This window comes from Neovison vison, chromosome 3 (assembly GCF_020171115.1).
Source record: "Neovison vison isolate M4711 chromosome 3, ASM_NN_V1, whole genome shotgun sequence".
NCBI classification, from domain to species: domain Eukaryota; kingdom Metazoa; phylum Chordata; class Mammalia; order Carnivora; family Mustelidae; genus Neogale; species Neogale vison.
The window spans coordinates 68,311,443-68,323,637 of record NC_058093.1 but is presented as its reverse complement, the minus strand read 5'-3'; the positions used below and the strand labels follow the sequence as shown (position 1 = coordinate 68,323,637).

The following is a 12,195-nucleotide window of genomic DNA, read 5'->3' as shown; positions in this document are numbered from 1 at the left end:
AGCTTGGTTAATTGAGCTTTGAAGAGATTGTACAGATGAAAGCAAAGCAGAGTGGACTAGCTTTTTTCCCCCTTTTAGATTTTAGGCATGGATTCCCTCTCCATTAAATTATTCTAATGGGCATATCTAAGCTTTTTATTATGCTGGTTTTAAAAAGCTTATTCCAAGTTAATATGTTTCAACTTTCCTTTATGTTAAACCAAATATTTTATTCTTTCATCTCAAACTGTTTATAGAGAGTAACTGCTCTCTTCATGAAGAAAATATTAAAGAACAAGACTGGCCGACAAGTATAGGCCAATTATTTTAGATACTATATGTTGGGGGCTACCTATGAAATAACATTCTGAGTCACAATAGGGCATTTTTCCTTTGCATTATCATTGTAGATTCTATGGTGGAACTATAAATGTGGCTAGGATAGTGGTTTTCTACCTAACTGCCTAGCAGAATGATTTGAAACTTTTAAAAAAGAGATAAGAAATAAATAAATAAATAAATAAAAGAGAGATAAGCTCCAAGCCTCAGGAATTTATTTTTTTAAAGCCCCTCAGCTGTTTTCTTTACATAGGTATAGCTGGACAATGCAGAGGCCTAGGAGAGGGAATTCTTGGTAACATAGGTCAGAAATCTTGTAGTTATGTAGTGATAACCTCAGTGGTGAGCTGCAAAGCTAGAAATAAGGGGTCCAAGGCTCTGAACACTTGAAATAGTAGTTATTAAAGGTTTTCGCTTTAGCCTCAAAGAGAAGTACTTGACTTTGCCTTACAAATAGAATTCTAACAATCCTAGTTATGTGATGTCGCTAGCCCTAGTAAATGAGAGGCAGCAAAACCAAATTAGGAAGCTGTTGGTAAAAGAAGTAATGTCTGTGAGGCCTGGGAAGACAACACGTGCCAGTGCATTAGAACTTGATGCAGTAATTGATGGGCCTAGGAATATGACAGCTTTCAGTCATTAGAGAAGGTGGATTATGATCAATCTTCTCTGATCGAGGAATCAAGGTAGTGTTTTTTTTTAAAGATTTTATTTATTTTAGTGAGAGCGTGAGTGAGCGAGTGGAGTGAGGAGCGGCAGAGGGAGAGGGAGAGAGAGAGAATCTCAAGCAGACTCCCTGCTGGGCACAGAGCCCGACATGGGGCTTGATCTTATGATCCTGAGATCGTGACCTGGGCTGAAACCAAGACTCAGATGCTTAACTGACTGAGCCACCCAGGTGTCCCTCAAGGTAGTTTTTGCACATTTCAGAAATATTTTAAATTTTAGGTTGGTTAAAGTAAAGAAGAGGGGAAGGGATTTTATACCCAAAATGTTAGTTTACCTGAAAGCGTCACTTCTCTGGAATGATGGTGTATTCCCCAATAGTAGCAGATAAATCAGGTATTAATAGGCTTGTTAAAAAAAGGGGGGGGAGTAACGGTATCTGTTTGGCTGGATGTGGTTTTAAAATGGTAATTGTGGTATCCATTTTGAAATCTTAAAATAGCTGAATTGTAGCTTTTTAAAAAAAATTTGCCTCATACTTTTCCAAATTTTTTTTTTTTTTTTTTTTTTTACATGTTTTCCTCCCACAGCAATCTCATGGTTTAGGCAGGCCTGTCTGGCTCCAGATTGCCGAGTCTGCTTATAGATTCACTCTGGGCTCAGTTGCTGGAGGTGAGTGACTTGGCTGTGTGCTGTTCCTGGCTTGTGTTCATGTAATATTATCTCACTAGACTGAGACTGATCAGCAGAGCTGCAGTTCATTGTTCCTGCGGGACATGACCGCAGAGCTTTCTGAAGTGTTCTTGATTTCTACCTGGGATCAGAGGGCCTGCTGCAGCACAGCCGTGGGCCCTCAGGCTCCAGCCTGTCTTCAGGACAAAAGCTCCGTAGTAAAGTGAAAGTTTGGGCGTGTGCTGCACTCACCTTAATTTTCCTGCGGAGAACCAGGATGAAGAAATGGAAATGAGACTGTGTTAACTGTGTTAATGGTGTTGGGGGTGAGGGCAGGGAGGAAATTAAGATTTGGGGTAGAAATCCCAGGACCTTATGAAATACAACCACCTCCTAAAGGGATTCACTTTGGCTTTTCTACTTGCATTTTTTTTTTTCCTTTCCCTTTTTACTGCTTGAAGAGTATCTGGACTTGTACATACTATTTCCTAAAAGGAACCTCCCCTCCTAGCTCCTGGGCAGAATTTGAGGGACTTTTTTGGCTTAAATATCTCCATAGAAAGCGTGAACTTGCTTTGTTGAGAAGAACCTAGGAAGTGTGATTAAAATGTTTATGATTTTTTAAAACAAGCCTGAACTGATGGAACTATTATTTTTTTTCTTTTCAGTTTCAGTTTTAGAAGTTGCAGAACATGTTTTGGTTTTCACCAGTTGAAAAATATAACACTCTAAGTCATTTTATACATTTTTCAATCTGAAAAATTCTAAAGCCTGACATTCATTTTTTAAAGACCAAACTCTGGGGCACCTGGGTGGCTCAGGTGGTTAATTAAGCGTCTGCTTCTGCTCAGGCCATGATCCCAGCGTCCTGGGATCCAGCCCGGTCTCCGGCTCCCTGCTCAAGTGGGGAGCCTGCTTCTCTCTCTCCCTCTGCTGCTCCCCCTGCTTGTGCACTCTCTCTGTCAAATAAATGAATAAAGTCTTTAAGACCAAATTCTGTACAAAGGGATAAGATCATGTTGAGGTTGGTTCTGATATTATGCTTGTAACTAAGATTAATTTACCAAAATGCTTTAGTAAACTAAGTTTTAAAATTACAGCTACCTGTGTGAACATATATGATTATTGTAAGAGGTAAATGGTATTGTATTTAAGTACTGAATGGAAAATATAAAGAAATATGTTATATATAGTAGTTTCATATTGTTAGAAAAAATCAAGTCTGGATTATTTACTGTTGGCGATGACTTGAAAATCCATTGCAGTTGTTCTCGGAAGCAGCTGTATTTATGGATCCCGGTTGCTAGCCTGTCATCCTTCAGCGGTGCACGGTGTATGGGAGAAGGAAAAAACACACCATCCCTTTTTTTTTTTTTTTGAGCATAGATCCTGCATTTTGTTTTCGAGTCCTTTGAGATGAGATTTGTTGTGCTTGAAGATCTTCCATTTAACTATGCTCTCTTTTAAGCCTAACCCCTGTTTTATTTGTAGCCGTGGGAGCCACCGCAGTGTACCCTATAGATCTGGTGAAAACCCGCATGCAAAACCAGCGCGGCACTGGCTCTGTGGTTGGAGAGCTGATGTACAAAAACAGCTTTGACTGTTTTAAGAAAGTCTTGCGCTACGAGGGCTTCTTTGGACTCTACCGGGGTAAGTAAGCAGAGCTCAGCTGCTGAAGTTCGTGATTTTGTCTCCCCAGCAGCAGATTTTAACTCCGTCATTCTGAAAATCAGTGTGTTGCCTGTCCAGTCAGACTAGAGCTGTTTCTCTCTTTTTATTTTCTTGTTGCTGGCTTCCCTTTTTACATTCTTGCTGGGAACTAGCAGTATTAGTCTGCAGACAAGGCCTTCACTTCTTCTCCCTGATACTTGTATTTCATGGAATCCAAATCCTGCCTTTGTCCCAACATGAGTCCATGGTCCCTGTGCTCTCAAAAACTCAGGCTGAGTTGAATAAAGGACAACAGCTAAGAAGTAGAGAGCTGCTTTTCTCGGGGTGAGAGAAGAAAGATGTACCTCTTCTCTGTGAAATGGAAGCGAGGCTGTTACTTGAAGTGAGTTTACCCTCTGTGCACTTGTTTCAGTTGAAAGAGATGTCAGATGTGTTTGTGTCTTCCAAGGAGACCATTCATAAGTCTTTTTTCCAGTGAGTCATCTGAAGTTTAAAAAAAAAAAAATGAGTAAAAGAAAACCTTTGGCCCCAGGTCTCATTCTCTCTCCTTCCCCCCCCTTAGCTCAGAGGCACTGAGTAAAAGCAGAGAGATTTCCTTTTGCGGGGAATGTTACCACCAAGTCAAGGTTGAGCACAGTGCTGTCAGCATCAGAGGCAACAGCCCCTTGTAGAAACTCCCCACCCCCGTGGGCTTTGTAGGAACTTGTTCTCTTTGGAGAGGGAATGACTTTCATGTTCATGTTTTCACATAAGAATTTAGGGTTTCCTTTGGGAGGGAGATTAATTTTTTAATCCCTTTGGGCGCCACTTGGAATTCTTTGAAAATATTCTCCACATGCTCAAGTCCAGAGCATTTATGGAATTTACTGTACTTGTTTGTTTGTACACACGATCTCATTAATCCCTAGCTCGCTCTGAGCTCTGCTGACCTGTTGGGCTTAGAACCTTTTCCTTGGGAAGAAAGATTGGACCTGCACAAAGCTTCTGCTCACAGACAGGAGAAAAAAACACCTCTGGTTAGCATTATTTGCAGATACTCAAGTGAAAAATGTATTCCTGATAATGCTCACATTTAAAGGAGAGGGCCATGAGAATGTTCATTTTTGGCAGTATATATATATATATATATATCACCCTCTTTTCTTATTTTATACATATATATTATATATATAAAATATATATATAAATATAAATATATATAATATATATAATATATATTATATATATATACAAAATATATATATATTTTATACATATATGTATATGTATAAAATAAGAAAAGAGGGTGATCAAATCAAACTCAGCTCAAATACCCGGCTCCTAAGAATGCATGTAGTTAATTTTACTTAAGTATTCAGAACTCAAGCCTGTCTAAATTCTAGCTGTATAACATGTACTTACTCCATGGGAAAGGGTATGTGTTGTCCAGAATGCAGGTCTGTGCATGGGAATGCTTATTTTAAGCTGTATCAAACCCTGCGTATCTAGATTTTTTTCAATGAGGAACTTAAGGAGGGTTGAGTGGTGCTAGGGTTTGGTTTTGTTTTGATTTTTGCTTTGTCATCTCCAATCTTTCTTTGTTGAATAATAACCTTTCTTCCTCCTTGGTATGCTTTTAAAGAGAATGCTCCTATTAGAAGTAACCAGGGTATATACTTCATTCAGAGTTTAGCCTTCTCAGTGGTTGGATGCTTACAGAAAATTTCGTTTTGGAGAGATGTCATGTTAATTAAATGGTCTGATATGGCAAGTTTGGGGGTAGGGAGAGGTGGAGGGATTGTTCGCTTTATTCAGGATGTGAGCTGATAAAATCAGTTCTTTAAATGAGAGACTCTTGTATTAGAGAGAAGATTGTAGGAGTCCTGTATGCGAACACTATGATTATTGAGATTGTCATATATTGCTTAGAACCAGTCCATTATTCTGTCAGATGATTGACAAAATTGTTGACAGATTAGCTTAAATTTCTTTGCAAGCAATAGTGATAAAATGACATAAATCAGTACTTTATTAAAATTCCATGAGCCTTATTGAGGCAAGTTGTAAAACAAATACACACGCTGACATGGTTGTATTGAAGTTAGATTAAAAGTAATAGGGCCTCATAATCATGAAGGTTAGAAAGTTAAGACTGCCATCTGCTGATTTATTCTTTTAAATCAGCCTGCTACCCATTAAAGGTGTGTGCAGATTTGTGTTTGTCACTGATAATTCAGTTTGACTGACAGTAGCCTGTATGTATGATTACTTGCTGGCTCTCAACTCACAGAAAATCACTCAGCAGTATCCTCAAAGTAGGCTTAAGATCAGCAGTGAGTGTGCAAATACATACATAACTCCCCTATGGCTGGGTGATTTAAAGGGTATAGAATGTTTATTGTTAGCATTTTTAAAAAATGTATGCAAAAAATGTATGCCAGCAATTTGGATAATCTGTGTGCTTTAGAAAGCTGAGCCTTACAGATGTTGAATTGTTTATATATTTTTTTTCTTTTCCAGTTTGCAGCCAGCCTTGGTAATTTAACTTTCTAAGAATAATGATTTCCTTTGTTTTAAGAAGATTCTTTTGAAATGTCTTAAGTTTGACATATATTAGTAAATAAGAATGCAGGAGGCATATGTTTTTGCTTATAGAAGACACCCATTAAATGATATTTAAAACTGCGGGGTTTTTTTTTGCAGTTTTGGCTTCCTTTAAAATATATGTATACGGAATTCTGGTTTTCTCTAAAGAGAAAATTATGGGAGTTGGTATTCTGTAATAACCAAACCACCGTATGCTATTAGCATCATTTGTGCCAAAACCTGGGTCTACTCAACAGCATGTTTTGCAGACATACGACATTGACTTCTCTAATGAGTTCGTGTATGTTTGTATGTTGTTGGTTGTAAAGGGAGGGAATTTGGTTACATTGTTATTGGCAGTGTTTGGGAGTAGAGAAGATCATGGCCTCCGTTCCTTCTTCAGGTACTTTTTGAGAGATGTTAGATAACTAGGCTTTAAAGGAAGCATGCTTAAGAAAAGGATCTATAGCCTCAAGAAAGCCTAGCATTATGTTTGACCTGAATAATTATTACATACATGTACAGAGTTCTTAGGACAATCCATTTGTTCATATTTTAGTGAAAACCCTAGAATGTTCAATAGGTAAATAATAAGGGAGAAGCCATTAACTTGTTGGGTTTACATATTAATGTCTACTTCATTCATATTGCTAATGCTTCTCTCTGTTTACCTAGGTCTGATACCACAGCTTATAGGAGTTGCTCCAGAAAAGGCCATTAAACTGACTGTAAGTTTCTTTCTCATTGAATTTATATGTCATTTGTTTAGATGATCATTAAACCAACAATTAAGACGGATGCTGCAGAGACTGGCACACTATCAAGATGTCTGTAAAACTTTCAGCTTCTATGTAGACATTTGATAATTCTTAATTTTATCATGAGACAGGTATTTTGAGATTTGGAAAACCAGTAACATGCCAGTAGAGGAAATGGTTGAGAATTCCAGTTAACTGATGTTGCTTTCTTATTAGGTCAATGATTTTGTCCGGGACAAATTTACCAGAAGAGATGGGTCCATTCCACTTTTAGCAGAAATCCTTGCTGGAGGTTGTGTAAGTATGAATACTGGGCATTTCTCATGGCAAGCATGTTCCTTTAACCTTTTTTGCACATTAGATATAATACCTGAGTGACATTCCTTCTTAACTTAAAGGATTCTAAGATTTTCTCAGTGATCATAAGGAATAGTTTTTAATTTCATTGCATGATCCTGACTGGTTTTGAATGAAGGAAAGAGGAAGTATTTTTTATCGGCTCTGACTCTTAAAAGCTCCGGCATTACCTTCTACACTTTGGAAGTTCTAATTCTGATTTTTAAATATCCCAGGAAATAGAGTTGTGGGTAGTGTTCCCATACATTTATATCGTCTGGAACTTCAAAATAAGTGAGATGATTGATTAATTGGGCTTTTATATCTTAGGTGTAGGACTGAGAAAACCATTGTGGAGTAATTATAATTTTCCTTCTTTAGGGACCAGAGGTTATAGCAAACAACCATAATTATGTTAAGGCTATTACAATTCTGAATGCAGAGATTCAGATTATATTCACTTTGAACGCAAGGGTTTCTGTCTTTAAAGGGTGAGCATGACATTGCATTTAGACCAATTCTCAAATTTAAGTTTGTAGCTCAACTGATTTTATTTGTGCTGTTTATTTCAAATTTGTTAATACATGATTTAAGACTTATTTAGTCCATTTTGTCCCTGAAACTCTTAATAACTTCCAGTTGAACTGGCTGACAGTCTTCGCTAAACCCTCTTCTGTTGCTTGTAGAACTTGAGGTGATGGGGTCAGTGACCCTTGCAACTTTTAATTCTGCGAAGATGCCCTGGGGGGTCAGAGAGTGGGGCTGCTCTGGATTCTTTTTGATGAGATTTGTCAGCCTGGTGCATACCTGGCTCCTCACCTTTGTGCAACCAAAGTTCCTATTGAAAAGGTGAAAAGCTGTGTGTGTGTGTGTGTGTGCGTGTACGTATGTTTGTGCATTTGCGTGTATGCTTGCACTTTCCAAGTAGATTCTCAGGAAGCAAACTCACCTCTTTGGCTAACTTTCTTTTTTCATGAAAGACTAATAATAATTATAGAATAAGACCTTTGTTTAAGCAGATCACAAAAAAGTTTCTCCTCTTCCTTTTCCCCAATTAGATGCTGTAATTATTTCTCTTCAAATGAGAGAATGTTTGTAAATTATAAATATTCTTTTTCTCAGTGGTTTTAGTTTTAGTTTGGTTAAGAAGTTTCCAAACTCAGTTTTGCCACTCCTCTTGCATATATTTGCCAGAAGTCTCCTAAGTCAGGCTTTTTCTGTTTCGCGTGGCTAATTTTTTCTGTTTCCCTTTGTAATACCCAGAGGTTTTTGTCCATGAAACTGACCTGTTCCCATGTTCCCATGTCTGACATGTGACCTAAGTGGTTAAACCGTAATCAGATCTTTGGTTCCTTTGTTTTTCCTACTATGTACCCTGTTTCTAGGTTTGAACTTTGGGAATTTCTGTTGAAGTCTAGGGTGCCTTGAGGGTTATGCTGACACTCTAAATCTCTTCTTTAATCATGACTCATTTCTGAGAACTTTGATGGATTGTCTAGTTGGAAATTGACAGCATGAAAAATAGACAGGTTGGGCTCTAGGCAGAATGATGAGGTTGTCTGCAGTTCTTTACCTCAAACATTTTCTGCTTCCATTTTTTTTTTTTCTAAATCTCTTCATTCAGGGAGGAAAGAAAATGAGTATTTATTGAATTTGTACTGATGAATTCAATCACACTACAGTGTAAATAATCTTTAAAGCATAATCTGCCACTTCTCCCCATGTCTATGTATTTCAGCAGAGAATAAAGCCTTGAACAGAATGAATGGGTCTCTATTTAAAGAATATCAGGCACTGTGGAATATAGGAGTGCTCTCTTTACTGAATGAAACCTGGTAAGCAGCCACCAGATAGACACTGGGAAGAGTGGCTTCCTGTGAGCCTGATATGAGAACCCTCACCGTCCTGAGTAGTGGTGGTGAAAAGATGCATAGGGACCCCGTGGGTGTTCGCTAAATACCGTCTGTATCACCAGCTGAGAACAATGCTGCTGTTTTCTCAAAAATCACTCAGTTTTACCTTGTGTTAACCTAATGCAGATTAATTCAAAAGAAATGGCTCAGACTGAATAGTCAGTATTGGCTTTATAGGTTTTTCCTCAGCAGAGGGATCATCTAGGACCCGGGCTTTGAGTTCCCTGTATATGGGAGAGAAATTCTGATAGGAAAATGACTGCTGGCCTTTAGGAAAAATGGTGTTCTTTGACCTAGATAATGAATTGACCAAGAAATAAAAATATCCAGACCTTTTATTTTTTTTTTTTTGGTTGGTTGGTTGTTTTATGATCTATTTTTAAGAGTAGGTGATATTTGATATATATAAAAAGAGTACACACTATATAAATCTAGTACCTCATACTGTATTGAGCATCTTTAAACGTATCACTCAACTAAAACATTACTGTCATTGACACTGGCTTTTGTTTCTAATGTAGCTCTAATCTGCTAAGATTGCTAATGAGCAGTAGGGACTTTGCCTATCGGAACATTTTTTTTTTTAATTTGTTTTAGAAAGAGGGAGAGGAAGCAAGAGAGCACAAGTGGGAGGGGCAGAGAGAGAGAATTCCAAGCAGACTCTGCACTGAGCATGGAGCCCAGTTCGGGGCGTGATCCCACAACCAGGAGATCACAACCCAAGCCGAAACCAAGAGTCGGATACCCAACTAACTATACCATCCAGGCACCCCTCCCAAACATTTTATAGGCATTATCTGTCTCATTATTATTCCCAACTAGAGTTGAAGAAAATAAACCCAAGTGAGTTCCAGACTTAGTAGGTGATAAAGATTCAAACCACTTTTGTTTAAAATCCATATTTATTCATATTTGGTGCATTTCCATTCATTCGTTCTTCCATTTATTCATTCTCATTCAGCAAGCTGTGAAGCCTGAGAGAGATTTACTTTCTTTTTTCCTGTGAAGGGAACCGGACTAAGGTTACGTTTATATCTCATAGAAAACAGGTAGCTCCTGATCATTCTTACCAGATAAAACTTAATCTTAAGTCTAATCATATTCTATGGTGGTAATTTGAAAGCTGAATTCCTTATTGTGGTTTCCTTCATTACTACATATCACCACAGAAAATACATGCTTATGATTATGTCATCATAACAGCTAGCATTCGTAGAACATCCTGCCCTGGACTTGGACTTTACAGGCATCATCTCATTATTCCCAGCTAGAGTGGAAGAAATTAAAAGCTCAGTAAAATCCAGCACTTAGTAAATGGAAAAATTGAGATTCAAGCCACTTCTGTCTCCAAATCTGTATTCTTTAGTATTCGGTATATCTTTCTCTTCATTCATTCTTTCATTTATTTATTCTCTCACTCATTGAATGCCTGCTATGTTTCAGAAATATTTTAAGAACAACAGCTTTACCAAGATATAATTCACATACCCTACAATTCCCCCTTTTTAAAGTGTACTGCTTGGCAGTTTTTAGCATAGCACAGTTAATTTTAGAACATATTCTAAATTGTGTGATAACACCGGAAAATGAAACCTGGGACCCTTTTGCTGTTGTCCACCAGTCTTTCCTCTCTCCCTCTTACTAATAAACTTTCCATCTCTGTCAATTCACCAATTCTGGACATTTCATATAAATAGAATGAAAAATGTGGTCTTTTGTGTCTGGCTTTTTTCACTCAGGATTTATCCAAGCTGCACTATGTATCAGTACTTCAGACCTTTTTATTGGTGAGGAATAGTCCATTATATAGATACGTCACATTTGGTTTATGCATCAGTTGTTGAACTTTGGGTTGTTTCCACTTTTTGGTTATTATGAGCAATGCTGCTGTGAACATTAATGTAAAAAGTTTTATGTGGATGTATGTTTTCACTTCTCTTGGGTATATACCTAGGAGTGGAATTGTTGGGTTGTATAGTAACTCTAATTTGTATTTTGAGGAACTGCCAGACTGTTTTCCAAAGTGGCTGCAACATTTTACATTCCCACTAGCAATGTATAAGGGTTCAGATTTCTCCACATTCTTGTTATTGATTATAGCTACCACAGTGGATATGAAGTGTTACCTTGTTGTAATCTAATAATTGACAGTTTGAACATCTTTTCTTTTTTTTTTTTTTTGAACATCTTTTCAAGAATGTTTTGGCATTTGTATATCTCCTTTGGAGAAATATCTATTCAGAATCTTTGCCTGTTTTTTAATTGGGTTGTCTTTTATTATTAAGTTATAAGAGTTCTTTATATATTTTGAGTCCCTTATCAGACATATGATTTCCAATATTTTTCACTTTCTGTCCTTTGAAGACTCGGACTTGATTTTAATGAAGTCCAATTTAACCATATTTTGTTGCTTGTGCTTTTTTGTGATATATATAGGAAATTGTTGCCTAATTTAAGATTATGCAGATTAATACCTCTGTTTTCTTCTAAGAGTTTTATAGTTTTAGCTCTTACATTTAGGTCTTTGATCTTTCACATGAATTATTAACCTTAATTTTTTAGGGTCTTTTGCCTTGAGCATAGAGATTACCAAATGGTAGTTTTATTTTTCATTGTCAACATTTTGGTATATTTCCTCCTCCTCCGCCTCCTCCTCCTCCTCCTTCTTCTTTTTAAAGATTTTATTTATTTATTTGGGTGAGAGAACAGGAGAGAGAGCAGAGAGCACAAACAGTGTTGGGGGAAGGGACAGGGGGTAAGAGAGAAGCAGATGCCCCATTAAGCAGGGAGCCTAATGCAGGGCTCAACCCTAGGATCTCGAGATCATGAGCTGAGCCAAAGGCAGACACTTAACCTACTGAGCCACCCAGGTGCCCCAGAATATTTCCTTCTAATGTTCTCATATGCATGCTCACATACATGTGTCTGTACACACACACACACACACACACACACACACACACACGTGTTCTTTTTTCAACCAGATGGAAATTTTGTTGACTCTGATTTACCGGAGATGCAAGCTGCTTCCATTTCCTACAGGCAGCAGAGAATCACAGTAGAACATCTCACTTTAGAAATAGAATATAGGTGTCTCCTTAGTGCAGTAGGCAGCACATCAGTCTCATAGAAATAGAATATAACCATTCTGATGGCTGAGTAATATTCTAATGTATGTATGAAAGACATCTTCTTTATACACAACTAATACATGAATCATTGAACACTACACCAAAAACTAATGATTTCCTATATGTCAGGTAATTGAATTTAAAGAAGAAAAAAAAAAAAGGAAA

At 37.5% G+C, this 12,195-nt stretch overlaps 1 protein-coding gene across 3 annotated transcripts in view; it reads left to right on the top strand.

Annotated features, from left to right (window-relative positions):
• The window catches only part of SLC25A12 (solute carrier family 25 member 12), a 105,529-nt gene that overhangs the window by 66,661 nt on the left and 26,673 nt on the right, over nucleotides 1–12,195 (top strand). For all 3 annotated transcript variants that reach the window (XM_044242333.1, XM_044242334.1, XM_044242335.1), the window contains 4 exons: nucleotides 1,575–1,656; nucleotides 3,148–3,306; nucleotides 6,568–6,620; nucleotides 6,867–6,947. In XM_044242333.1, coding sequence (XP_044098268.1) covers nucleotides 1,575–1,656; nucleotides 3,148–3,306; nucleotides 6,568–6,620; nucleotides 6,867–6,947 — 375 coding nt within the window. The remainder of the gene's footprint in view (nucleotides 1–1,574; nucleotides 1,657–3,147; nucleotides 3,307–6,567; nucleotides 6,621–6,866; nucleotides 6,948–12,195) is intronic.